The sequence below is a fragment of the Callospermophilus lateralis genome, chromosome 16 (genome assembly GCF_048772815.1).
Source record: "Callospermophilus lateralis isolate mCalLat2 chromosome 16, mCalLat2.hap1, whole genome shotgun sequence".
NCBI classification, from domain to species: domain Eukaryota; kingdom Metazoa; phylum Chordata; class Mammalia; order Rodentia; family Sciuridae; genus Callospermophilus; species Callospermophilus lateralis.
Window position 1 is genome coordinate 91,167,658 of NC_135320.1, and position 26,727 is coordinate 91,194,384.

At 58.0% G+C, this 26,727-nt stretch overlaps 2 protein-coding genes across 2 annotated transcripts; both read right to left on the reverse strand.

Annotated features, from left to right (window-relative positions):
* Positions 1–394: 394 nt before the first annotated feature.
* Positions 395–7,446, reverse strand: Nrbp2 (nuclear receptor binding protein 2). The gene is made up of 18 exons (XM_076835886.1): positions 7,053–7,446; positions 6,490–6,612; positions 6,321–6,422; positions 6,127–6,216; positions 5,923–5,963; positions 5,732–5,826; positions 5,582–5,605; positions 5,424–5,507; positions 5,290–5,345; positions 5,101–5,196; positions 4,097–4,229; positions 3,884–3,986; positions 3,745–3,795; positions 3,535–3,670; positions 2,337–2,390; positions 2,192–2,255; positions 2,039–2,094; positions 395–1,951 (listed from the first exon to the last, which is right to left on the reverse strand). Exons 1-18 carry the CDS (start codon positions 7,173–7,175, stop codon positions 1,883–1,885), a joined length of 1,500 nt encoding a protein of 499 aa, XP_076692001.1. The 5' UTR covers positions 7,176–7,446; the 3' UTR covers positions 395–1,882.
* A 9,599-nt stretch (positions 7,447–17,045) lies between these two features.
* Eppk1 (epiplakin 1) lies at positions 17,046–25,895 on the reverse strand. Its single transcript, XM_076835796.2, has one exon. The coding sequence runs from the start codon at positions 25,893–25,895 to the stop codon at positions 17,046–17,048; it is 8,850 nt and encodes a 2,949-aa protein (XP_076691911.2).
* Positions 25,896–26,727: the final 832 nt, after the last annotated feature.

Here is a 26,727-nt window from a genome sequence, read left to right on the forward strand (position 1 = left end):
GGTGGAAAAACGGGGGTTCTGAATGTCTGCAGAAACAGCTAAGAGTGGTGAACGGGGGGAAAGTCAGGGTAGGAGACTGCATTTATTATTGGCCTCACACATACCATTCCATTTTAAAAATAATATGCATATAATTCTGAAAAGATAGAACTTAACATTAAAAACTCAGGTAGGCATGACTAAATGCAGCAATGTTAGTATCGGTGTTTTTAAGTTCAGATCAGTTGTGTGATTGCCACTCAAACTGTTGAAGACTATGCACAATCATTTTAGCAACAGGATTCTCTCCTAGAATCTGCAGGTTATTTGAAATCTGCAATTTTAAGATGAAAGGTATGAGAATCTGAAAATATTTGTAAAGAGTACTAGAATGTTTAAAATAACTTGAGATTCATTATAGTTGTTCATTTAATTTATTTGATATGCCTTGGCAAATCTGGTTTGGGTTTGGGCTTTTGGTTAAGGGGGTATGGTAGGGAGAATGCCCCCTGCTGAAGATGTCCATTCCCAAATCAGTGGAGCTGTGAATGCCACTTAATATGGCAAAATATATGCCTGCAGATGTGATTAATCTTAGAGACCTTGAGAGGGGCAATTTTCCTGGATTATCTGGGGGGAGTCCACCCAATTGCAGGCAGGAGTCCTTATGGAGAACCTTCCTGGCTTCAGACAACCAGATATCTGGCTCACGCTAAAATTCAACCTACTGCTGCTGCCTTTGAGTGGAGGAAGGAGAGCCAAGGAATGCAGGCCGCTTCTGGTAATGGAGAGTGGTCCCTAGTTGACTGCCAGCAGGAAAACAGGACCCACCACTGTGTAGAAGTGGAATTCTGCCAACACCTGAATGAGCAGGAAGCAGGTTCTCCCCTAGGATCTTCACCACCTGCCAACACCTTGATTTTAGTCTAGTGAGACGCGTATCAGACTCTGACCTACAGAATTATAATAAACTTGTGTTGTTTTGAGTCACTAAGGTTGTGATAAATGTTACAGTAGCAATATAGAACTAATACAGTTAGTGAGCCTTCCTGGTTTGACATTTGAAATGCTTAAACAGAAACCTGAATACATTAAATTTATACATACAATTTAAAATGTTTGAGATCATTTAGCTGAATTTGAAATTGGAGGAGAGGCAGTTCAAGAAAGGGCGCTGGAGGTGGAGGCAGAATCCATGGAAGTAATGAAACCTCTAAAATCCAGACAGAGTTGGGTGGGAGAGAGAGACAGAGAAACAGAAGCCCACATCTCCAGGCCCAGAATACAGCTGCTCCAGGGAGGAGGTCTGGGAGGACACCTGACATCTGACCTCTCCATGCCAGGTAATACAGGAGAGAAATAGCCCATTAGAGGGGCTGGGGTATTGGTGATGGTGCCAGAGCCCCAGATCCTGGTCTCAGAGCAAGGTCAGAGATGGGGACTGCAGGGCTGTTCTGCATGGGACCAGGGGCTTTGCTGACCATGGTCTCAATTCCAGGCTCTTTACCCTCTTTCCAGCCAGGTCTGCCCCTGCTTGATGCCCAGCACTGGTTATGACAGCTGCAGGGGCCCCATCACATTATGAGGTCCAGGCACCCTGCCTGGGTCTGTGGTGCCAACTTAGGATGGCTGCTCAACCCAGAGTGATGGAGTGATTCCCCTGGCGGAGGTCTGTCCATGGAAGATCCCACCCTGTACCCCCACGCTGGCTGCCTCAGCCACTGAACCACCACCTCAGGGTCCCATGCTGCTGAAGGAGGCCAGGGATCCTCACTAGCAGGGCAGGTGCTCATCAGCTCCCAGGCTAGCAGGCAGAAGGCAACTCTAAGAAGTGCTGGACTCTTCCCCACAGGGACAGCCCTGAGCCAGCAGAGCCAGGGCAGGGCTTCCAGGGCTGGAAGGATCAGGCCTGGGCCCCACGGTACTTGAGGAAGGTGGTCTCCAGGAAGACGGCCAGCTTCAACCGGTCATCCTAAAGAGGGGAGGGAGGCATGGGGGACCCGCGGCAGAGCAGCCCTGCACCCTCCCAGCAAGCCACACCACGCCCCACCCTGCCAACCTCGCGCAGGAAGCCGTAGTGCACCAGCTCAGCCGCGAGGTCCTGGGCGCTGTCCGCTGCAACAAGGGCACATGGGAACTCATAAGGCTGTGGCACCAACCACTGCCCACCGCCCGCCTTCAGGCCTGCAGCCTGGGGTTCCCAGTCGCCTACTTGGAAGCAGGTCGTAGGTCAGCTGCCTGTGCAGTCTGTCCTCCAGCACCAGAAGCAATGTGAGCTGGGGCAGGAGGGTGTGGTCGGTGCCAAGTCAAAGTTGGCAGGCCCTTCCTTTCCCAGCCCAGCCCAGGGCCCTGCTCACATGCCAGCGTGCCTTGTCCTCACTCCTTTCCAGGTTGCACTGCATATGGATCACCTGGGGACCAGGAGGCCAGGGTCACAAGGGCTGGAACTCAGCCAAGAGGCCCAGAAAGGACAACTGGGATTAAAATGGTAAAAATCTCCAAGGGGAACCTAGAAAGCAATTTCAGTACTGGCTACTTGGCTGTTAAGGCAAACTTCCAGTAGGCACTGGGGCTGGGTACTGAAGGGTGAATAGGAGTTTTCAGAGTAGAGAAATTGCTTTGAAAAGGAGGGAACTCTGGAAGCAGGTGAGAGAGAGGTCAGTCTGGATGTGACAGCACCCAAGTGCAGGGAACCAGCAAGAATAGGCCTGAAGAGCCTGGGACTTGGACTGCAACTTGAACTCTCTGGGCAGCCAGGAGCCAGGCAGCTTCAACTGTTAGGATTTGAACTCAGGCTGCACTAGAAGGATGGAAGCCAGCGGGAAGGAAGCCAGGCAGGGATTGATTGATTGTCAGTTGAGGAATGGTGGTAGCCAGGATCAGGGAAGTGGCCATAGGACACATCTAAGGCCAGAGTCAGCTCCATTAGGAGCTCATGCAGGGTTGCAGGCTGGAAGGGGTCAGAGCATTGAAAGAACAAGGAGACCAGGGAGACGTTCCCTAGGGAGGTACTGACTGTTTTATAACAGTAATAAGGCCTAGGAGGCTGAAGCTGCCCAAGGCAGTGGAGTGAGCATTTGCACCCAGGTCTGCCTGACTCCAGGTCCCTGAGGACCTGGGTACAGGCATGAATAAGAGAGGGAGGGGCTGAGGCTGACCAGGAGAGGACCCTGGCCAGGAGGCAGCCCTGCAGGAAGGGAGGTTTGGGGAAACATGGTGCCTGGGGGCCTGAGGGGGAAGTCCCAGGATGTAAGTGTCTGGGAGTAAGCAAACCAGGGGTTGTGGTCAGAGCTGGGGGTGGTGTGTGAGACTCCTAGAGGAAAGCTGTTCAGTGCACTGAGGGATGGAGGCAGGCAGCAGGGTGGGAGAGAGTCTACAGGAATGAAGAACCTCTGGGAAAGACAGGTATCCCAGCTGGTCCTACAGACTCCTAGCCCCCAAAAGGGGCTAGCCTAGATCTGGCCTCCCAGGACAGCTGGGTTGCAGTGCAAGCAGACCCCAAGAGAAGGGTGCCCACTGCCAGATGCAGCTCACACAGCAGGAGTAGAAACTTGCCTTCCTGGTCTCGGAGTCAAAGGGCTCTGGAGTCGGGGTCTTGACCTTCTGGGCCTCCTCTGGGGGTGGAGCCAATACACGCGGCAGCCCCAGGGGCCGAGCAGTAGCAAAATTCATCAGTGGGTAGATCCCATTCCTGGGGACACACCAGGATATGGCTGGAGGTTCAGGCCCGGAAGAGCCTGTTCCCAGTCTCACACCAGCTCTCACCTGACATCCTCCAGGAATTTGTCCAGCTCCAAGAAGGAGACCTCTGAGTACCTGGCACAGGGCAGGAGGTGCATGAGTGGTAGCTGGCCAGGGGCAGGCAGGGAGCGAGAGGGGAGGCTGTTGGGCAACCGCTGCTCACCGCCATTGCATTGGGGGCTGCTGGGGCCTAGGGACCTCTGCCAAGACAGCATGCAGGTCCATGGCCTTGGTCTTCTCTTCCACCACATTCTCAGGCATGAGGTCTGTGGGCCACAGCAGTACTCAGGGTGGTGGGCCTGAGTCACAGGCCCTGCAAGGCCTCTTCTGTGTTCCAACCCTAGGTCCCTGGCCCAGCCCGCTGCCTGGTTCTTACACTGGTGCTGGATAAAGCAGTGAGCTGCCAGCAGCTTCAGCGAGTGTACCTCAAAGAGCACTCGGTGGAAGAGGAGGTTGTGAGCAGAAGGCCGTTGGGCAGGGTCCCGGGCCAGGCAGGAGAGGATGAACTCCTGGGGTGGGGAGGAGAGGTGGGTGGGGCAGGCTCTCTGCTCTAACCCCACAGTGTGAAGACAGCAGGTACTCTGGAGCCCCCAGGACCCAGGGGCCCAATCCCCATGTCCTCCCCACTCAGGGATGCTGCAGGAACATGCACAGGAGACAGCATCTCATGAGAACATCGGCTCTACTTTCCTTGACTTTCATAGGAATTGCGGGGAATGAGTGCTATGACCCCCTATTCACAGATGCAGGTTCTCCTACTCACAGTCTGACCCTTTTGATCACCCCAACTTAGACCCAGCTCTGGAGATGACCTTTGGTCCGTCCCTACCCTACAGACATTGGTGCCCTCCTTGGCCTCTCATGCCCAGGCAGGTCCCGTTCTCCCATCTCCCGTCCATAGAAGCCATGCAGGCCACACGGCATTTCTGGTCCAAAGCCACTGGATTTGGACCAGAAATGCTGTGTGGCTTCCACCCTCTATCTCCCTTGCCTCCCCTGTGCCCACCACAGCCCTCCACACAAGCTGGACCTGGATCTTAAAGGCAGGGACCTGGAGTCAGGCAGATCTGGGTGCAAATGCTCACTCCACTGCCTTGGGCAGCCTTCAGCCTCTCTAGGCCTTATTACTGTTATAAAACAGTCAGTACCTACATAGGGAATGTCTCTCTGGTTTCCTTGTTCTTTTAATGCTCTGACTCAATCCGGCCTGCAACCCTGCATGAGCTCTTAGTGGAGTCTTTCTTGACAGTGGGCCGTAGGTTGGCACACCCTTCCCCTGCATTAACCTGGCCATACCTCTGGCCTTCCTAGGTACCTCAATGGCCCTACACTGGGTACATCAATTCAGGCTGGGGGTAGGGGTAGTGGCAAGCTGCTTACTCGCATGTTGGGGTCATTCAGTGAGTGCCTGGCTCGAACAATGGCCTCCTCTGTGACTCTGGTATCCCCATTAGCCTGGATCTCCAGCACAGCCATCTGAGGTTGCAGGGCCAACATGGGGAAGGGACAGCACCCATGAGATGGGGTGGAGGCCAGCTGGGAATGGGCTAGGAGGAAAGGTGCCAATACCTCCAGTGCACACATCCCAAAAGAGAAGATGTCCACAGCGGTCCCATCTGCAACTTCTGAAAGGGAAGAGTGAGGCAGGTGGGTAGGACTGATTTGCAGGCTGGGTAGGTGCCACAGGTCCCTCCAAGACTCACCGCCATACTCTGGTGGGAAGAAGTGCAAGTTCCGGAGTTCCTCTCGCTCAGCAAGGATGGGGCTCCTTAGATCATCCGGGAGCGCTAAAGAAGGGGCAGAGGCACTGAGCAGACCGGCCTGGCCAGGGCTCCCATCCCCACCCCTATCCCGCACGAACCATTGGAGAAGATGCGGTACCACACTGTGAAGGAGACCACGGGGAGAAAGAGCGGGTGTCAGCGGCCTGGGGCGTGGGGTGTCCTCTGACCTCGACTGGCGACAGGTTCCCCCAGCCCTGCCCCCCTGCCCAGCCCCTCCCCGCCAGCACCAGAGCCGATCTTGATGAGGCCGTTATGCTGAATGAAGATGGTGTCGCTGGTCAGGTTCCCGTGGATGATGGGGGGGCTGCAGGCGTGCAGAAAACTGCAGGCGTTGGGGGAGAGCAGGCGGAGCAGGGTCACGGGGCGCCGGAGAGGCCGGCGCAGCAGGGCAAGCGGGCGGACAAGCCTGGGTCCTCACCTGAGCGCGGACAGGATCTGCGTGCACCATCTCTTCCAGGCCTGGCAGCGGACGCAGGACTCCGTCGGGTGGGCGCAGGAGCAGTGGCAGGGCCTGCGAAGCCCACCCGCCGCCCCGCCCCTTTCCGGGGCTGACCTGTGTTCCAGTCCCATCCCTTTCCCAGAGGCCACCCTCCCTTCCCGGTCCCCAGCCTGCTCCCCATACCCGGGCATTCATGGCCTTGTGGTTTTTCTTGGTCTTTTTGAGGAATTGCTTGAGGCTGCCGGATGACACGTACTCCGTGATGAAAATGACCTGTGGGGCGGGCGGGCTCACGGCTCCCCACTGCGGGTGGGTCCCCGCAGCTGCTCCACCCAGACCGAGGCCACGCCACGCCCCCACTCCGCCCAGTAGCTCACCCTGGCACGGGCCTCAGAGGCGTCCAGCCAGTACTTGTGCAGCTTGACGATGTTGGGGTGGTCCACCAGCGCCAGCTGCTCAAACATGGCCTGGATCTTCTCCTGGGAGGAGGGGGGCAGTCATGGGCCATCACGGGACAGGACTGGGGACGAGGGCGAGGGGATTCACCTCATGGGCTGCGAAAGCCTTCCTGTCGCCAAAGTGGAGCTCGTTCCACACCACTTCTACCCCCTCCTCCGTGTCCATGGCCAGGAACGTGCTCTGGATCCCGGGCATATTCCCCTGGTTCACCTGGGGACGGGTACAAGCGCTCCCGTTTGTGTTGGGGCGAGGTTGGGGACTTGGTGCCTCTCACACCCTTCTCTTGGCCAGAGTGCGCTCTATGGGAAAGCTGAGGGCCAGGACCCGGGTTGGCCCGCAGCGGTCCAGGGGTGATATCCAGGGGCTGGGCAGAGGTGGATAGAAGCGGCTTCAGGTTTTGAGCGTGATCCCCTAGGGTCTAGCGGTGAATCCCAGAGTCGTGGGGAGGGACCACGAAGTCTCCTGAAGGAGACTGGTCCTCAGGGAATGGAGGTTCCTCACCAGGGCGTGGGTCCCAGGCAAGAGGGCCAAGGGCCACCCAGGACGTGCGTTGTGGGGAGGCCGCCGCGCGGCCACAGGGCCCCCACGGCCCCGCGTGGCCTCGCGTCCCCGGGGCTCCGGGAGAGCGGCGTCACCCCGCCGGTGCCCACCTGCTCGCGCCGCTTCTGCCAGCGTCCGCATGGGCTCTCCTCCAGGATGTCGCTCTCGTCCTCACTCTCGTCCTCCCGCTCCCGCTCCCGGCTCCGCCTCGGCGCCGGCTCCGGGGCCGCCATGGCTCAGCGGGCCAGGCCACCGCCCTCCGCGCGGTCCACCGCCCTGCTGCCGCCCGCCCTGGCCCCGCGCCTGGCCGGCCAACCCGGAGCCCAGTGGAGCCGCCGCCGCCGCCGCCGCCGCCTCGAGCACCGACCCGGCACCGGGAATTGGGAGGCGCGGGCGCGCGACGGACGGGCGGCGGGCCCGGGGGTGGAGCCGGCCCGCCCCTCCGGAGCCGCCTCTGCGGGCCGGAGCCCGAGTGGAGCTCCCAGGCGAGCGGCCGAGCCCCACCCGCTCTTCCGGGCCTCGCCAGGCCCCGCCCGGCCGGGTCTCAGGTCTCACCCGCAGAGCCCCGCCCTCCGGAGGCTCCGCCCCCGCCGGCAGAGGCCCCGCCCCGCAGAGCGGCGCCGCGCTGGGGACTCTGCTGGGCACACGCAGGCCGCTGCCAGCGAGTCGCACACGTTTGGGCATCCCTGAGCGCCTGCAGACCTCGGTGGTCCAGCCCAGGCGCTCCGGGATCCGCCCCTGCACGCATTATGCCTCAGCTCTTCCTCCTGCACAGCGTCCGCACCCGGCTCCTGCCACGCACATCCCCCAACTACGCCTGTGATGGGCCGAACTTGTCAGCTTTGCTCCCGGTTGCCTCCAGGGTCTGCGGGGAAGCCCGGGTCCAGGACTTTTGGGAGCCTCCTCCGGCTGCAGGAAGCCCCCCAGACTCAGAAGTGAGGTCGGCTCACCCCGCCAGTACTAAAGGGAACCCGGAGGAAGGCCACTGAAGGTGGCTGATAATACACCAGCCCACCAACAGGTTGGAATTTAATTCATGACTACAAATCTCTCACCGGCCCCAAATTTCCTGCTTCCCTTTCAGTGCACAAGCCTACCTTCCAAGATGCCAATTTTCTCTTTTCTCCAAACATGCCCCTCCTCTTTCCACTGTAAGCTCGTCTGCAACAGTGAAGCCAGGAGGAGAACACCCCCTTAAGTGTATCCCCTCTCCAGGAGGAGACCCTCACCACACCCTGTGGAATTCTCATCTGAAATCTCCCGGCACCACAACACCCTGCTGCCTCCCCACAGATCCTCCCTCTCACACCTGCAGGATCCTAGTTCTTCTTCTCCTTCTCTTTCTGGAAACCATGCTTGCCCACTTTTATATTTAAACCCCCAGCAAACTCTGCTGACCAGCACCGCTCCCTCTGCGCCCCTCCCACCCAGCACTAGAGTTCTGATGAGAGCCCTCTGGCCTGCCCTGATCATCCACCCTAACCCTAACTGTCAGTAGGCTGGAGAGTCCAAACCCTGCACCTCCCAGAGAAACTGGAGCAGCAGGGGAGATGGCCTCCAGGCTCTGGGAGTGCCCTGCACAATGTGATTGATGGCAGGTCCTTGAGCCACAGTGTTAGCCTGGCAGTGTTCGACTGCAGCCAGCCCCTCAGAAGTGCAAGTTCCGAAGTAGTCAGCTGTGCCTAAGTGATGGAACCCAGAGAGATCCTAGACAAGGCTGGTGACACTCATATGTGCCATCACACACCTCCACCGGAGGAGGTGCCTATTGTCCAATGACCACTAGAAAAGGACAACCGGACACACACCTGGCCTCCCCTGAGCTCTGTCCCACCAGTCCTTTGCCACTGTGGTTTTCATAGGTAGCCTTTGCTGTAATACATTGCATCTGTGATTATAAAAACTTTCAAACTCCTGGGAGTCCTTCTAGTGAATTACTAGACCATGGAGGGTGGTGTTGGGGCCATCCCAGTGGTCCATTTCTTGCATGCTCTGAGGCCCAAGTCCTAACCATGAAGGCCCCCACAGTTGACCCTGATCCCTGGCCTCATTTCTCCTGCCCTCTCTGGCTGAGCCCACTCCAGGCACCCTGGCCCCATACAGATTATTGACACAACAGGCCAGTCTGTCCAGGGGTGTTGCCCTGGTTATGCCCTCTGCCTGAAATCCTCCTCCCAGAGATCCTCCAAGTCCACTTCTTCAGGTCTTGACTCAAATGCCACCTTTCAGACAGGCCTATGCTGATCACCCAGCCCAGCATCACATCCCCACCCTGTACCTGCTTTGCTGGGCCCTTCCCATGGTGCTCAGCTTGGAGTGCCTGTGTTTTGTCACCTCTGCTTCATTCTTTGGGTCCCTGCTGGGACACAGTCTCCAGGAGGGCAGGGTGTCTATTCTTTCTGTTGTGCTAAGGATATTGCTTTAGTGCACAGTGGGCTCTGGCAAGTGGGTCCCCTAGTTGTGTGGGTGGGCAGGGGTGCAGGGTTAGGTTGGTGGTCCGAGGGAGCTCCCTAGGGGGCAACAGTGAGCCGGATCTCAATGAATTTCCTTCCATTTCTCTGCCCCATAACCAGATGCATGTGCTCTATGTGCGTCCTAACCCTGGTACCTGGAAACAAGTCCTCCTCTGGGAGAAGGGTCTGGATGGATGTTAGTAAGTTTAGAATCTTTTTTTTTTTTTTTTAAAGATAGAGAGAGAGAGAGAGAGGAGAGAGAGAGAGAGAAAGAGGAGAGAGAATTTTTTTTTTTTTTTTTTTTTTTTTTAGTTTTTTGGCGGACACAACATCTTTGTATGTGGTGCTGAGAATTGAACCCGGGCCGCACGCATGGCAGGCAAGCGCGCTACCGCTTGAGCCACATCCCCAGCCCCAAGTTTAGAATCTTGAGATGAGGTCCTTCTAGACCTAGGGAGATCCTGGCTCCAGTGTGTGGCATCCTTACAAGAGAAAGGAAGGGTGGGCCCAGGCAGAGGTACCGGGGAGACAGCCAGGCAAGGAGGAGCAGAGAAAGGGGTTTGGGTCAGGCCAAGGCCCAGGATTGCCTGGATCGTCAGAGCCTCAAGTTTGGAGGGGGTCTGGAGCCAACCCATCCTCAGAGCCTCCAGAAGGGGCCCCCCTGCTGCCACCTGGGTCGTGGGATCCCCTCCAGAGCTGTGAGAAAAGAAGTCTGCATTGTTTCAAGCTGCCATTTGTAGTGCTTTGCCATGACAGCCCTAGGTGAGCAAGCTCCAGTTGTGCCCTCTGCAGGAAGAACACTGACACAGTACAATCTGTGTGCAGGGGTGAACCCACCCACGCTTCCCGACCATTTGTCCTTGTGACCCCACAGTGGCCCTGTGCCCCGTGTGGTGAAGTGAGGTGAGGGATGTCCTTGCTGACCTTCCTTGGTGCTCCAGATATGGGCCACTCTCCTGCCCCACCTCCACTTCTACTCTCTGCCTCCATCCTGCAGACCTGGTGGCCCCTTTGGAGTTTTCTTACTGTCCCCTCCTGTAGGGCATGGAAAAGACCTGCTCTCTGCACTCAAGCTTCTCTCTTTCCCTCTGCAGGTGCAAGGTTCCCTGACTCTCTGGGCTTGAGCAGGTCTCCTAGATGCCGGGAATCCCAGAGTGGGAGAAAGCAGTGGTCAGTGGATCATCAGGAGGCCCCCTCCTTCTGTCTGCCCGGTGGCCTGACCTCCGGGTTTCACACTCATGCACAGTCCCTGCTTAGGAGTGCAGACTGGACTTGGATACAGGGCCATAGAACCTACCGATTTCTCACAATAATATTCCAAAGATCAGGAACATATTTTTTTTAGTAACTGTTAAGGGCTGAATTCTATCCCTTGAAAATTCAAGTATTTGCTCCTTTTAAAGAAATAAAAGGAAAAATCATGCTTAAGTCAATGGCTGCAGCAATTCCTGGGCCAGGCGTGGACCAGATGCCAAGCGTGCCCTGCCTGTGTCTCAGCTCCCACCTAGCTATCAGGCCTGGCTCTCAGGGCCCACAATGTCTGTTTATACCTCAGGGCAGATCATGCTTCTGGAGGAGTGTAAGAAAACAAATATCTGTGAAAGGCCTGATCACCCTCTGCACCAGACCCCTGACCCACTTCTCCAGAGAGTATAGAGCCACCTTGTGGGACTCTCTGGAAAGGCCCGTAGGAGCATGTGGCATGTTCTAAGACCACCTGTGGAATAAAGAAGAACAGACCCCACAGGATCTGAGAGCAGGATGTTGGGTGAGGACAGCTGTGAGCCAGAGCCTGAGAGGTTGTTCTGTGTCCCCTGCAAGTGGGCCCCTGATGCCCGGGTGGTCTCCCTGCCTCGCCATGTCTCCATCAGCTCCCTTCTTCACTCTCTTCTTTCTGTACCTTGTGATAATTGTGGCACATAGGAAAAGAAAGGCTTCTGTGACTTTCTGTAGCTTTACCCGCAGGCCTCCCTATAGACTAGTGGGGACAGCAGCCAGCTGTGCCCAGGTCCTCTCAGGCCCCTGTAGGTGGTGCTTGCTGTCTCCAGGTTGGGGTCAGGCCTCTCAGGTGCTCTGTATTCGCAGCTTCCCTTCCCAGGATCTGGGTCTGGAGGTGTGGGGAGGAGGCCCGGCCCTCGGGTGCCTGGGAGCCTCCTCCATCTCATTTCCAGCTGCGGTGGGGAGCCCCACTCTCTGTCAGCCCACCTCTTGCTCCTCCAAGGCAACCTGACTTCTGACTGCCTTTAACACCTTCTCTTGGCCCCTGGGAGTCTGTGGTTTCACTGTGACATGGCTAGGGATTGGGGACTCGAACGTGGACATTAATGTCTTTGATCAGGTCTGGCAAAATCCCATGCCACCGTCTTCCCAGTGACTTCTCTGTGCACTTCCTAGCTCCCTTCCTTCAAGGAGTCTGTCTTGCTGATTGCTGGCCTCTGGCCTTCCTCCCGCCCTGTCTCCCAGGACCCTGCTCTCCACGGCACCACCTGCACTTCCTGGGTTTACCCACTGGCCCAGCGGCTTTTCTGATGTGCTGGTTAGACCTGCCTACTGAGTTCCAAAGCCTGGCTGTGCTGTCTGCAAGTCTAGGATCTCTCCTAGGGTGGGTTTCAGCTCCCTGGCAACATTTCAGAACCTACTTGGCCTGGTGGCCACAGCGATCAGGGTGGCTGTGGGTCTGCCTTATAGCTCGCTAAATCGATTCTGGTGGTTCTTTCTGTGGAGCTGTCTCTCGGGTGTGCCCTGGTTTCTCTGATTATGTGCAGGGTAGTACTTGATTTTGTTTGTTTCTTTGTTTTGAGGTGGGGGAATCTCACAGTGCTCCCTAGGCTGGCTTTGAACTTGGGGGCTCAAGCACCTCCCATCTCTCAGCCTCCTCACTAGCTAGGTACTGCCACTGCGCCAGCTGGCTCTACTCTGAGAAGTATTCATAGGAATGAACTGTAGGTGCCACGTAGGGCATCTTCTTTCAGAGTATCTTGTCCACTTGTGACGTTGTCAGTGTCACCTGGTGAAGACTTCAGGCCACACAGACCACCCGAGCAGGTGCATGTCTGGGTGAGGGTTGCTTTACTCCCTGGATGAAGCCCTGGGGATCTTTTTTAAAGTGGGAGACTCTCTGGTGTTTCAGGACTTTGGGGGATCCCAGGTGGTCTGACATCCCTGAAGCCCTTGCTTCTTCATGGTCCAGAGTGAAGCGCTGTGTCCGCTGGCCACTGTGGCCAAAGTTGCCACAGGTGTGGACTGCCTATGGCCCGGGGAGCTTCCTGACGACCGATTCCTCTGCCCTGGTGTGGCCTGCCGCCCATGTGTGGGATGCAGGTTCACTCAGCCCAGCTTCTGCGTGACCTGGGAACTCAAGGGGCTCAGCATGGTGGGAAGACATGCTCCCTCTGATCCTGTTGGCACCGTGCTGCCCTGCCCTTGGAGTCCCCACCTGTTAGGGGGCTTATGAAACCACCCCTTGGGGCCTGGAGTAGGGGATGAAAAGGCAAACCAGGTGCCAGACCCCCACAGACTCTATCCCCAGAAGAAAAGCTGTAGATGCTGAAGGCTTAGAGGGCTGGAGCAGAAGCCACACTGGCCTGCAGGGGGGCCTGGGGCTCTCACAGTGCCCCCAGGTCAGCTGCCTGGCCACGACATCTGCTCTAGACATAAACCTCTCCAAGTGGGCTGGTGTGTTTTTCTAGGGTTCTTTCTACAGCTATGATGATTCACTTGAGCTAGAAGGATGCCTTGGCCTGCCTGGGCGGGGTGGTCTTGCATTCAAATAGGAAGAATGTGGATGTTAAAAATAACAACAAACAGCATCCTGCTGCTCCCAGGTACCAGGGACGTTTCTGGAATACTTCCCAAGTGCTTTACATGCATGATTTCGTCTGTACTAACAACACTTACAAGACAAGTGCCCCTGTTGTGCCACTTGACATAAAAGGAAACCGAGACATCAACAAATCAGGTGACTAACCAGAGTGTAGCCCTCAAGGGGTGGAGTCAGGTCTGGATAGCGCAGTGTGGCTCTGCGCCTCGACCTTCCCCTTTACCCAGGACCCCTTTGGATGTGGAGCTCAGGATGGAGATCTTGTCAAGGGGTCCCAGAGGTCTCAGATCCCTTCTGGCTGGATCAGTAAGTGTGAGGACTAAAGGGCGCACGTGAGGAGTGTGGCCTGGTGTCCTTCCCTGCCATGCTGGCCTCACATGCTCCCTGAGGTGAGTGTGCTGCGTGGCATGGCTGCTCCCTGCCTGGCCTGCTGTGCCTTTCAGCTCTCCGACCCCAGGTCTGGTGTGCTCCATCCCCCTTCAGATGAACACAAGGGCCTGACCACCATCCCGCTCCTGGTCGAGCAGCCCAGGAGACATCGCCCATTTGCCATTCAGAAGTCGTCCACACAGCCAGCCGAGGGGTCATGGCAGCACAGCACCCCAGGTCATCCCACGGTGACCAAGTGTCAGGAAAACATCTCCCCTGCCCTGCTTTCACAGTCTGGGTGCCATGGGCATCCTCACGACCCACTCAAACTGCTGGGTGCAGATGCAGCTTGGAGTCGGGTGCTAGTGAGTTCCCAGTCCCATCCTGGGGAACCTGGGCCCATCAACCTCCCCCAACTCAGAACAGGCACAGCGAGTCTCTCTGGCAGAATACGAACAGCTACTCTGAACTGGAAAGCCCACAGTGCGGCTGGACTCGGGTATTAAAACTTAAAGAATGACTGGATTGACGAGCCTGTTGGCTTACCCTTCATCTGCCATCTATGGCTTCGATCCAAAGACAGGGCAGTCTCCACACAGAGAGCAAGGAGAGCCAGCACCCTGAGAGACTTACTCTTTTGCTTTGCATGCTAGAGTTGTGGGTTGTTAGGGTTGGGGCCTAAAAATGTGCCTCACAGGACTTATGTTAGATGCAGGAACATTCAGAAGGGACAAGATTAGGTAACGGAGGCTGAAACCTCGTCAGTGGATTAATCCATTGGATGGGTGATTTCTGTGGGTTATTGGATGGTACTGTAGGCAGGTGGGGCATGGCTGAAGGAGGTCACTGGGGGATGTGCCCTTGGGGACTGTATCTGGTTCCGGATCCTCACTTGCTCTCTCTCTTGGTTTCCTGGCTGCCACAAGCTGAGAAACTGTCCTCCATGATGTCCTTCTGCCATGATGTCTGCCTCACCTCAGGCTCAGAGCAACGGAGTTGGCCAGCCATCGACTGAGACCACTGAAACCAGGAGCCCAAAATGTTTCCTTCTCTAAGTTTTTCTTGTCCTGTATTTTGGTTACAGCAATGAAACCCTGGGGTGTCAGTGCAGGTGGCATTATGGGCACCCAAAGCCTTGAATGCTCCAGCTTTGTGCACAGGAGCCCAGCACAGCCCTGGGGGCCACAGCATGTGTTTGCAGAGCCCTTTCCTCTTCGCCTTCTTTTTTTCTGGCCTCTTTGTCCTGAACAGGACCCTGGTTGTTTGGAACTGCCTTCCAGAGCAGGGCATGAAAACACGGAGAGGCCCTGGCTTTCTGACTGGAGAGCCAGCCTGTGAGGGAAGGGCAAGGCCAACAGCTGGAGGAGGGGCCTGTGCTCAGCACACAGACCCCACCCAAACCTGGGGCTCACTCCTAAGCTGAGCAAACCCCACATATCACAGCAAAAGCTTTGAAGACAGGACTGGCATTGAACTGAGACCACCAACAACAGAAGGTGGACAAGACTTGCAGTTTGAACCTGACCATGACAAGAGCCAACCAAACAGAAAGCTCATGTTCTTAGGAGGATTTTAAGAGCCCACATCAGATTATGAATCATAACAAATCAAGATGATCAATCAAAAAGGACTCAGCATCCCAAGGTCTGAAAAGATAGGCAAGTCTCTAAAGCAAAGTCCATCAACAATCACCAGAATCACCATGGCCCATACATTGGAAAACACATCACAGATTCTCACCATGCTCCAGAAGAGAAAGAAAACACTCTAGAAATGAGTGAGAAGACAGATGACTCAGTAGAGAAATAGAAAATATGAAGAAACCACATGAAAATGTTTGGAGTGAAAAACATAGTGCTTAAAATAGAAAATTCACCACTCAGCTCAACAAGAAGATGGCATTCACAGAGGACAGACTCAGCAAACTAGAAATAGAATATGAAAAATTATCCAACCTGAGACATGTCACAGAAAAAATTTTGAAAAAAAAAAAAAAAAGATACAGTAACCTTGTCTCTGATGTTGTGAAACATCAAGACAACTAACATCTGTGTATTTGAAATTCTAGAAGAAAAAAAGATATGACTAGGGAAAAGGTCTTGAAGAAATAATGGCTGAAAACTTTCTAAATTTGGTGAAGGATACAAATTCCATGCAATCAAGAACTTTAGCAAATTCCAGATGGGAAAAGCACAAGGAAACCACATGTAGAAACCTGCCAGACGGTGTGCTCCTGTCCTCTGCAGGAGAAGAGGCAGCACAGTCTCTCCTGTTCCATGTGCTGAGTGCAGGGGAGACTGAGGTCGACCCTCTCCATCCCTGGCTCCCACAGTTGTGGCTCTTTTTTGAACAACTGGATCTGCATGTGTTTCCAAGAGCACCATCCAATAGCAGCTGGTGACCACCATGCAACAGTGCTATACACTACCCTGGATTTGAGATTGCTTGTTTTCTTATTTAATCTCTATATTAAAGGCATAAAGTTCTATGGATGAACCTTAAAAATTCTGAAATGAAAAACAAGAGTTCTTGAGGCTGGGGTTGTGGCTCAGTGGTAGAACGCTTCCTTGCATGTGTGAGGAACTGGGTGCGAACCTCAGCACCATATACAAATAAATAAACAAATTAAAGATATTGTGTCCAACTACAACTAGAAAATATTAAGGGGGAAAAAAAGAGTTCTTGCTCTCAACCTCTCCTATGCCATCTCACCACTCTACCAGTAATAAGGATGCAGCCTCTCAATCTTGACCTTCAGAAATATGAGCTGAAATAAACTTCTACTATTTAATAATAGTAAAAAAACCAAACAAACATGAAACTTCTCCATACACAAACATTCCCTTGCAAATTATACTCCTGGGAATGCTCCAGTTCCAAGCAGGTCACTAGTTGTACTTTGGTGGAACCAGCAAGCTGGGCTGAGAGATCAAAGTAAGTAGGTGTCCACTGTCTACCACAATGAGATAGAAAGAGGATGCACCAGGACCTCCACCAACGACAGACACTTATCTGAGATGTTACAGGATGGGAATGACATTAAGCAAAACATCCAGTTGATTGAAAGCAGTGTAGAGGAGTAACACATGGATTACAGCAAATCAGCAAGAGCACTTCAGTGTGTACACAGAGAGCCAAAAAGTCCCCACCTCAATTCTACCTGAAGCAGCTAAAGGAGGGAGGATTACAAATAAAGAATCAGGAAACTAAAAAACACTGAAGGGCACAAGGGAATAAATGAGAAATCGTCAGAAATAATGCCAAAAAAAAAAAATCAGAAAAGAGACGGCAAAGCAAATGAATGGACACAAAATCAGAACACAAAGAAGGCATAAACACATAGGAAAAAAGACAGGCCAGGAAAAGGTAGTCAAGTTAAAAAAAAATGGAACAATCAGAGGCAAAAGTAAACAATTACTTTAAGAAAATCCAGAAAGGGACAAAACCAAATCTATTAAACATTAATTAGATACAAGGAGAAACAAGAGGCCAGTTTCAGGGTCCACAGTGGCCCGTTGCAGCAGCTGCATGTAGGTGAGGTTCTCGTGGGTGTTGGGGTCGAAGAAGCCCTTGGTGTCGTCGCTCGGGTCCGCCAGCACGCGGCTCATCTCCTCGTCAAAGTAGCCGCGCTGGTAGGCCACCTCCACGGGCACGCGGTGGCTGTGCACCGGGTCGATGACGCCGCCCGTGGCGATCTGGGCCTCCAGCAGGCGGATGCCGTGGTCCCTGACGATGAGGTCGCGCTGCATGGCCTGGAAGAGCGAGATCTGCTCCCCGGAGTAGGGGTCGGTGTAGCCGGTGACGGCGCGCTCGGCGGACAGCAGCTTCTCCCGGATCTCGCCGCCCACCACGCCGGCGGCCACGGCCTCCTCCACAGACAGCCTCCGGTCGTGCACCGGGTCGATGACGAAGCCCGTGGCCGCCTGCGCCTCCAGCAGCACCAGGGCCGTGCCGGGCCGCAGCACGCCCTTCCACATGGCCTCGTAGATGCTCATCTTGTCCTGGCGGCCGGGCTCGCCCCTGGCGGGCACCAGCACGCCCGCGATGCAGCTCGTGCCCTCCAGGTAGCGCTTGACCGAGTCCATCTCCGTCACCTCCTGCAGGGTCTTGGTGCCCTGGGCCAGGTCCCGCAGGGTCTCGGGGCCCAGGATCCCGGACGTGTGCAGCTCGGTGGCGGACACCTGGCGCCTCAGGCCTCGGAAGGACACCTTGCTGAGCCGCTCCTCGGTCTCCTCCACCACCCGCAGGAGGATGGCCACCAGGTCGGCCAGCCCCAGGGTGCCTGCCGCGTGCTGGGCCAGCAGCTCCTCTCGCCGGGCCTCTTCCAGGTAGGAGGAGAAGAGGACATCCCACACGGACACGGGCTGGCCCCGGAACCGCCCGGAGCGCACCTCCATGGTGGCTGCGCGCAGGGCCTGCTCCTGCTCCTGGAGGCGGCGTCGGCGGCGGGTGGCCTCCGCCTCGGCCTCGGCCTCGGCCTCATCATCCTCGCCTCGGGAGCGCCCTGGCCGCCCTGGCTCCGGCTGGCCCGGCGAGGTCTCCCCGGGCTGGGGCGGGTCCCCGTGGGCCTCCTCCGCCTCCTCGATGATGGTGGTCAGCCTGCGCGTCAGCGCGCGCAGGGCCAGAGACCCGGAGCCGAACTGGGCCAGCAGCTCCTCGCGGATGGCCCCGCTCACGTAGCCAGACGTCAGCACGTCCCACACGGGCACCGCGCGCCCCCGCAGGCGCCCCACCTTGACCTCCATGGTGGCCGCACGCAGGGCCCCCCGAGGGTCGTCGCGCGGGCTGCGGTCCTCGGCCTCGGCCAGCAGCGAGGACAGGGCCGAGCCCACGTCCTGCGCAGTCAGCGTGCCCGCCCGGTACCGGCGCAGCAGGTCCTGGCGCCGGCGCTCGGGCACCTCGCGGTAGAAGAGGAGCTCCCAGACCGAGACGCTCTGGCCCTGGAAGGCGCCCCAGCCGGGCGTCACGCGGGCGTCGCGCAGGGCCCCGCGCAGCTCCTCGCTCAGCTGGTGCACCGCGGAGTCCTGGCCCGCCAGCTGCAGCATGTAGATCCCGGTGTCGGGGTCGCGCACGCAGCGCCGCAGCAGCTGCATGTAGGTGAGGTTCTCGTGGGTGTTGGGGTCGAAGAAGCCCTTGGTGTCGTCGCTCGGGTCCGCCAGCACGCGGCTCATCTCCTCGTCAAAGTAGCCGCGCTGGTAGGCCACCTCCACGGGCACGCGGTGGCTGTGCACCGGGTCGATGACGCCGCCCGTGGCGATCTGGGCCTCCAGCAGGCGGATGCCGTGGTCCCTGACGATGAGGTCGCGCTGCATGGCCTGGAAGAGCGAGATCTGCTCCCCGGAGTAGGGGTCGGTGTAGCCGGTGACGGCGCGCTCGGCGGACAGCAGCTTCTCCCGGATCTCGCCGCCCACCACGCCGGCGGCCACGGCCTCCTCCACAGACAGCCTCCGGTCGTGCACCGGGTCGATGACGAAGCCCGTGGCCGCCTGCGCCTCCAGCAGCACCAGGGCCGTGCCGGGCCGCAGCACGCCCTTCCACATGGCCTCGTAGATGCTCATCTTGTCCTGGCGGCCGGGCTCGCCCCTGGCGGGCACCAGCACGCCCGCGATGCAGCTCGTGCCCTCCAGGTAGCGCTGGACATCCTCCCCTGCTTGTACCTGCTGCACTGTCCTTCGGCCCTCCTCCAGATCCTCCAGTGTCTCTCTGTTTATGATACCTGAGCTGTGCAGCTCGGCTGCTGTGATCTGCTTTCGGAAACCCCTGAACCACATTGGTCTGCTCTTCTTTTCTTTTTCTGCAATTATTTGAAGAATTTTTTGTACCACTTTCTCCAGGGCTCCTGCGGTATCCTGGCGGTAGGCCTTGACCAGTTCCAGCTTCTTCTCCTGCGTCACATACTCTGAATTCAGGAGCTCCCATACTGATGGCCGCTGGCCTCTGTACCTTCCAATTGTTATTTCTACCTGCTGTGCTTCCAATGCCCTTTTGGTGGCCTCATCAACATACTCTGAGTCCTTTGTGTCCTTGACCACTGGGAATAGGGTCCATCCTGACCTTTCGGCCCTCTTGCACCTGTCCTGCAGCTCTTGGTATGTGACCTTCTCCTGCGTGTTGGGGTCCAGGAACCTTCTCCTCATGTGCTTCTGATCCAAGATGAGCATTTTCGTTTCCTCATCCAGGCAGCCCCGCCTGTAGGCCATGTCCAGGGGGATTCGGTGGTGGTGCTGTGGGTCCACAATGCCCCCTGTGGCCACCTGCACCTCCAGCAGCCGTAGTGCCTCCTCCCTTCCCACCAACTTCTTTTTCATGGCCTGGAACAGTGGTATGGTCTCCCCTGTGGCTGGGTCTCTGTGGCCCTTGGCGGCTTTCTCAGCCATGTGCAGCCGTTCCCGAAGCTCCTCATCCACCAGGCCAGCTGCCAGGGCCTCGTCCACTGGCAGCTTCTGATGAGTGCGAGGGTCCAACATGAACCCAGTGGCTGCCTGTGCCTCCAGCATCTGGGCTGCGAACCCCGCAGGGATGTGCTCCCTCCTGCAGGCCTCGTTGAAGCCCATGACCTCCTGGGTGGAGGGTACAGTCACCCCAGCAATGCAGCCACTGCCCTCCAGGCACACACGCACGCACTCCAGCTGCCGCAGGTCCTGGTGTCCACTCTCCTCCTGGTGCAGTGCGTCCAGGGTCTCCTTATCGATGACCCCAGAGTTGAACAGTTCTGCGGCTGTCGTGTCCCCGTGGATGGCTGCCAATCTGACGTCTTGGTTTTGCTCCTCTGTTTCCTTGATGGTGGTTCTGATGGCCTCCACCAGTCCCTCTAGTCCCACCTTCTGCTCTCTGTACTCCCACACAAGCTCTCTTTTCCGTTTCTCGCTGAAGTACTGTGAGGAGAGCAGGTCCCAGACAGACACAGTCCGACCGGCAAACCTCCCCACGTGCATGTTCACAGTTGTGGATCGCAGAGCTTGCTTCGTGGCTTCGTCGATGTAGGCATAGGGTTCTCCTTTCTTTACGATTTGCAACATGTACAGGCCCGTCTCGGGGTCCTCCACACAGCGCTCCAGCAGCTGCAGGTAGGTGAGGTTCTCGTGGGTGTTGGGGTCGAAGAAGCCCTTGGTGTCGTCGCTCGGGTCCGCCAGCACGCGGCTCATCTCCTCGTCAAAGTAGCCGCGCTGGTAGGCCACCTCCACGGGCACGCGGTGGCTGTGCACCGGGTCGATGACGCCGCCCGTGGCGATCTGGGCCTCCAGCAGGCGGATGCCGTGGTCCCTGACGATGAGGTCGCGCTGCATGGCCTGGAAGAGCGAGATCTGCTCCCCGGAGTAGGGGTCGGTGTAGCCGGTGACGGCGCGCTCGGCGGACAGCAGCTTCCCGTAGGTTTCCCTGCCAAACATGCCTGCCTGGAACGCCTGTTCCACGGTCAGCTTCTGATTCTTCACAGGGTCAATGATGAAGCCGGTGGCCGCCTGCGCCTCCAGCAGCACCAGGGCCGTGCCGGGCCGCAGGATGTGCCTTCTCAGGGCCTCTGGGATGCTCATCTTCTCCTGGGTCCCCTGGATGAGGACTCCAGCAATGAAGTTGCCTCCTTCCAGAGACTGCCTCACACTGGCCATCTCTGTCACCTCCTGCACCGTCTTCTTCCCCTGGGTCAGCTCATCTAGTGTCTGCTTGTTGATCAGCTGAGACCTGAACAGGTCCCTGGCTGACACCTGCTTCCGGAGCCCTCTAAAGGTGGCCTGTGGGGACTGCTTCTCTGCAGTCTCCACTAGGGCAGTGACCGCACTGACCACCTGCCGCAGGGCTGTGGCTCGCCCAGACCGGCAGAGTGCTGCCAGCTCCTGCCTCTTGTCAGCACTGATGTACTCGGAGTGTAGCAGGTCCCAGAGTGACACGATGCGCCCTTGGAACCTCCCCATACTGACAGGCACCTTCATGGCCCTCAGAGCCACTGCGGTGTGCTCATCCACCTCAAGCACAGCGTCCTGAGTGAGTGGCAGCAGCCACAAGCCGGTACCAGCATCCAGCACACAGAGCTCCTTGAGCTGCCCATATGTCACCCTGACCCGGGAATTAGGGTCAAAGAAGAACTTGTTGTCCTCCTTGGTGGTGGTCAGTGCCCAGCTCGTCTGCTCGTCCAGGAGGCCAAGCCTGCAGGCCACTGCCTGAGGCAGGTGCACCCCATGAACAGGGTCTAATATGCCCCCCGTGGCCAGCTGCACCTGCAGGAGGGGGAGGCCCTCACTCTCGGGCTCAAGGCCCTTCTCGATGGCCTGCCACAGAGAGAGGGAGCCCCCTGAGTAGGGGTCTGTGTACCCGGCCACTGTCCTCTCGACCTGGCTGAGCTGCTCACTCAGGTCCCTGCCTACCAGGCCGGCCTTCACTGCAGCCTCCACTGATAATCTTTGGTTGGTCAGTGGGTCAACAAGGGAGCCAGATGCCACCTGGGCCTCCAGCAGTCTCTGTCCCAGGCCTCTGGGCAGGAGGCCATCCCTCATGGCCTGGGCGATGCTCACTTTAGTCCCAGAGGGCTGTAGCAGCACCCCAGCCACGCAGCCCGTGCCCCAGAGGTGGGCCCTCACTGCTGGCTGCTCTGCAACCTCAGAGGGCGACCTGGTGCCCTGAGCCAGTGCGGCCAGTGCCTCCTGGGTGATGATGCCAGCGTCCCGCAGCCAGACGGCAGGAACCTCACCCCGGGGACCTGGCACTGTCACACGGGCCTGGGCCAGGAGCTCTGCCGCCTGTACACAGCTGCACACGGTGGCCTGCAGCTGTGGCACGGAGACCTTCCCAACCCGCACTTCCTCCAGGAGGCCTCTGCGCCGCTCCTCAGTGAAGTGGCAGGAGGTGAGCAGGTCCCAGAGGGACTTGCCGTCGTCACTCCCTGGTGTGCCCTGCAGGATGTCCTGGAGCTGAGTGTCGGTGGGAATGGCAGGAGCATCTTCTGCCAGAGGCAGGAGATGGAGGCCAGAGGCCTTGTCCCGGGGGCACTTCTCCAGCAACTGGGCATAGCTGGTGAAGCCCTGGCCGTCTGGTGTGGGGAAGGTCTTGGGAGAGCTGGACAAGGCCCTGTCCATCTCTCGGTCTATGAAGCCCCGCTGAATGGCCACAGGCAAGGGGAGGTGGTGGTGGCCTGTGGGATCAATGGCCCCTCCCGTTGATACCTGGGCCTCCAGCAGCCGGGCAGCCTGCTCCATTGGGATAAGGCCCTTCTTCATGGCCTGGAACAGGGATACTCTCTTCCCAGAGAAGGGGTCTCTGAAGCCAGTGACGGCACCCTCGGCCCACCGCAGCCTGCTGCACACCTCTGGCCCCACCACGCCCCTGCGCACAGCCTCGTCCACGGACAGTATCTCCAGACTGCTAGGGTCTGTGATGGCCCCAGTGGCTGCCTGGGCCTCCAGCAGGGTCAGGGCCACGCCAGGTGCCAGCAGCTTCTGCTTCATGGCCTGATAAAGGCCGAGCCTCTGTTGGGAGGGCTGCAGCAGGACCCCAGCCACTGAGCCCGAGCCCTGTAGGTACCTGTGGACGCTGGCCATGTGGAAGAGGGCGTCAGGGCTGACTGCCCCTGCCAGAACTTGTTCCAGGAGGTCCTGGTCAATGATCTGAGCCTCCAGGAGCTGGCCGATGGTGACCCGGCCCCGCAGTGCTGGCAGTGTGATGTCTGCCCACCTCCCTGACTCTCTGTGCAGCAGCTGCGTGACCTGCTCCAGTGTGACCTTGCGCTGTCCATAGCGCTGCAGCAGCTGCCTCCTCCAGGTCTCACTGAAGTACTCGGAGTTGATTAGGTCCCAGGCTGAGACCCTCTGTCCCCGGAACCTTCCACACTGCACAGGAAGCACCAGGTTCTGTAAGTCCTGACGGGAGCTGCCGTCCACCAGCTGAGGCCGTGTGCTACTAAGTGGCAGGAGGCGCAGGCCCGTCTCGGGGTCCTCCACACAGCGCTCCAGCAGCTGCAGGTAGGTGAGGTTCTCGTGGGTGTTCGGGTCGAAGAAGCCCTTGGTGTCGTCAGAGGGGTCCAACAGGATCAAGTTCAGCATCTGATCGAAGTAGCCGCGCTGGTAGGCCACCTCCACGGGCACGCGGTGGCTATGCACCGGGTCGATGACGCCGCCCGTGGCGATCTGGGCCTCCAGCAGGCGGATGCCGTGGTCCCTGACGATGAGGTCGCGCTGCATGGCCTGGAAGAGCGAGATCTGCTCCCCGGAGTAGGGGTCGGTGTAGCCGGTGACGGCGCGCTCGGCGGACAGCAGCTTCATGTACACATCAGGCCCAATGACACCAGCTCTCAGTGCCTCTTCCACGGAGTGCCTTCTGTTTTCTTTTGGGTCGATGATGAAGCCTGTGGCAGCCTGGGCCTCCAGGAGGATGAGTGCAGTGCCGGGCCTGAGAAGCCCCTTCCTGCGGGCCTCGTAGATGCTGAGGCGCTCCTGGGAACCGGGCAGAAGCAGGCCAGCGATGCAGCCCGTGCCCTGCAGGTACCTCCGCACAGAGTCCAAGCTGCCCACATCGTGGGCTGAGGTCTGCCCGTGTTCCAGCTGCTCATATAGCTTCTGGTCAATGATCTCCGCTCTCAGCAACTCTCCTGGGGTCACAGTGTCCCTCAGTCCAATAAAGGTGACCCTGGCTGTGGCTTCAGCCTGCTCAATGGTGGCCTTCAGCTCTGCTGCCAGCTCTTCTACTGAGAGGGTCCCTTCCTGGTGCTGCTGGGCCAGCCTTGACCTCTGTTCCACAGAGACGGCCTCAGAGAATAGCAGCTCCCAGAGGGACACGGGCCGGCCCTGGAACTTCCCCACAGAGACGGAGGTCATGGCTGCACTCAAGGCCTCCCGAGTGTGGTGGCCAATGAACGAGGGTCCCTGGGGCACCTCTCTACGGGGTCCCCCGGGGAGAGGTAGGAAGGCAAGCCCCGTCTCTGGGTCAATGACACAGAGGGCCAGCAGCTGCCCGTAGGACAGGTTGCTGTGTGTGCTGGGGTCTGAGAAGCCCCTGGCCTGGGAAAGGTGCTGCCAAGTCTCTTCATCCAGGCAGCCAAAACGCAGGGCAGCCTCCAGAGGTAGCCGGAACCTACGGGTAGGGCAGACCAGTCCACCCGTGGCCAGCTGGGCATCTAGGAGGCGCAGGGCCAGCGACCTGTCCACCAATTCCTTCTTCATGGCCTGGAAGAGGGGGATGCGGGAGCTGCTAAAGGGGTCATGGTACCCAGTCATCGCCTGCTCTGCCACCAGCAGCTGCTCATAAAGTTCTGGGCCAACCAGGCCTACCCTGACCGCCTCGTCCACATACAGCTGCCGGCCCGTCGCTGGGTCCACCAGGGTGTGGGTGGCAGCCTGAGCTTCCAGGAGCGGAAGTACAGCACCCATTGGGACCAGGTGCTCAGCTGCAGCCTGGAAGAAGCCCTTCTTGTGGCCTTCAGGCAGCAGGACGACCCCTGCCACACCGCCAGTGCCCTCCAGGTGGCGCCTCACCTCAGGGCGAGCACTCACACCCGGCTCTGTCAGTGTGCCCTCCTGCAGGCCTTGGACTGTCTCTTCATCCAGGACCCCTGCCTCCAGCAGCTCAGCCACACTGGCCGCCCCACACAGGGTATGGAAGGTGGTCTTGAGGGGCAGCAGGGCCAGCCCTGAGCCAGGGTCCTGCACACACCGGCCCAGAAGGGCGGAGTACGGCAGCGGCTCCAGTGTGTTGGGGTCAAGGAAACCTGGAGTGTCCATGCTGGGCTCCTGCTCATCCAGACTGAGCCACGTCTCCTGGTCCAGGAGGCCCTTCTGGCAGGCTAGTGCTGGGGCAACTCGTATGCCCTGGACGGGGTCCACCAGGCCCCCAGTGGCCAGCTGGGCCTCCAGCCAGCGGTATCCCAGGGTCCTGTTGACAACTTCCTTCCTGAGGGCCTGGAAGAGGGCCAGCTTCTCGCCCCCATAGGGGTCAGGATAGCCAGTGACCGCGCGCTCAGCAGCCAGCAGCTTTTCCTTCAGCTCCAGCCCTACCAGGCCCTGCCGCAGGGCCTCAGACACGGGCAGCAGCTGGCCCTGGGCGGGGTCCACCAGGCCCCCAGTGGCTGCTTGGGCCTCCAGCAGAGCCAACCCCAGCCCTGCGGGCAGCAGGCTCCGCTTCATGGCAGCATAGACACTCAGCGTCTGCCCCGAGGCCTCCACACGCACCCCTGCAATGCTCCTGGCTCTGGAGGGTGCGGCTGCCTCTGCCTGGGGCTTGGAGGGGGCACTGGCTCCCAGCCCAGCCTTCATGTTTTTGGGGATGAAGGCCTGCTCAGTACCGTTGGTGAACAGGGTATCAAGAGGAGGAGTGACCCGGCCATTCATTGCAAACAGCTGGTCTTGCAGAACCCAGTTGAGGTCACACGTGTCCTGTGGTCACAGAAAGATACAGAGATGAGCATCTGGGCAGGCAGGGGAGACAAGGTCATAAGGTCAATCCCAGACCCTCCCCAAGCTGGTGAGCCCTGGATCTACCTCCAGAGACATGGCTGGAGCAGCCCTGGGCAGCCTCATCTTGGTAGCAGAGGGCCCTGGTGTAGCTCACTCTCTTGTGGAGTGAGCATTCGCAGTCACCATAGGGAAGGGCCCTCCCTTGTCCTGCAGGATCCCCAAGGCAGAGTGGAAGAAGCTTCCCAGCTAAGAAGAGCAGTGGACTGTAAAGGCATGGACCAGGGATTGGCTACCAGGCCACCTCCCAGGGTCTGAGGGCTCTGTCTTCTCCTGTGGGTTGTCCCTTGGTGTCCACCACAGCCCTAGGCCCAGGGTGGGGAGCTTGGAGCCCTCCCAGACCCTAATTCTGCTATGGCTCTGCTGCACCTACCCCTGCTCCAAGGTCCCTGGATCCAATAGACACATGCCAGTCCTTCACCCCTGCTGGGCTGGGTCATCTGGCTCCAGGCCCCCGGACTGTACCAACTACCTCTGCCTGGGCCTGTCCCTTTCTAAGCTGGGTTGAATTGATCACCCGGAAAGATATGTCAAAATCCTAAGCCACATACCTGTGAATGTGACCTTATTTGGAAACAGGATCTCTATGAGGTAATTTAAGATGAGATCACCCTGGAAAAGGGCTGGCCCCAGTCCAGAATACCTGGTGTCCCTAAAAGAGAACAAACACCACAGACCGCACTGTGAGAGTCTGGAGCCACCAGGAGCT

Coding starts and splice junctions, on each gene's coding strand:
- Nrbp2 (XM_076835886.1), bottom strand. CDS start 7,175: ATGGCGGCCCCGGAGCCGGCGCCGAGGCGGAGCCGGGAGCGGGAGCGG. Junction 5,827..5,922: donor CAGATCCTGTCCGCGCTCAG/GTGAGGACCCAG, acceptor CAACGCCTGCAG/TTTTCTGCACGCCTGCAGCC. Junction 2,095..2,191: donor GACCTACGACCTGCTTCCAA/GTAGGCGACTGG, acceptor CCCTTGTTGCAG/CGGACAGCGCCCAGGACCTC.
- Eppk1 (XM_076835796.2), bottom strand. CDS start 25,895: ATGAATGGCCGGGTCACTCCTCCTCTTGATACCCTGTTCACCAACGGT.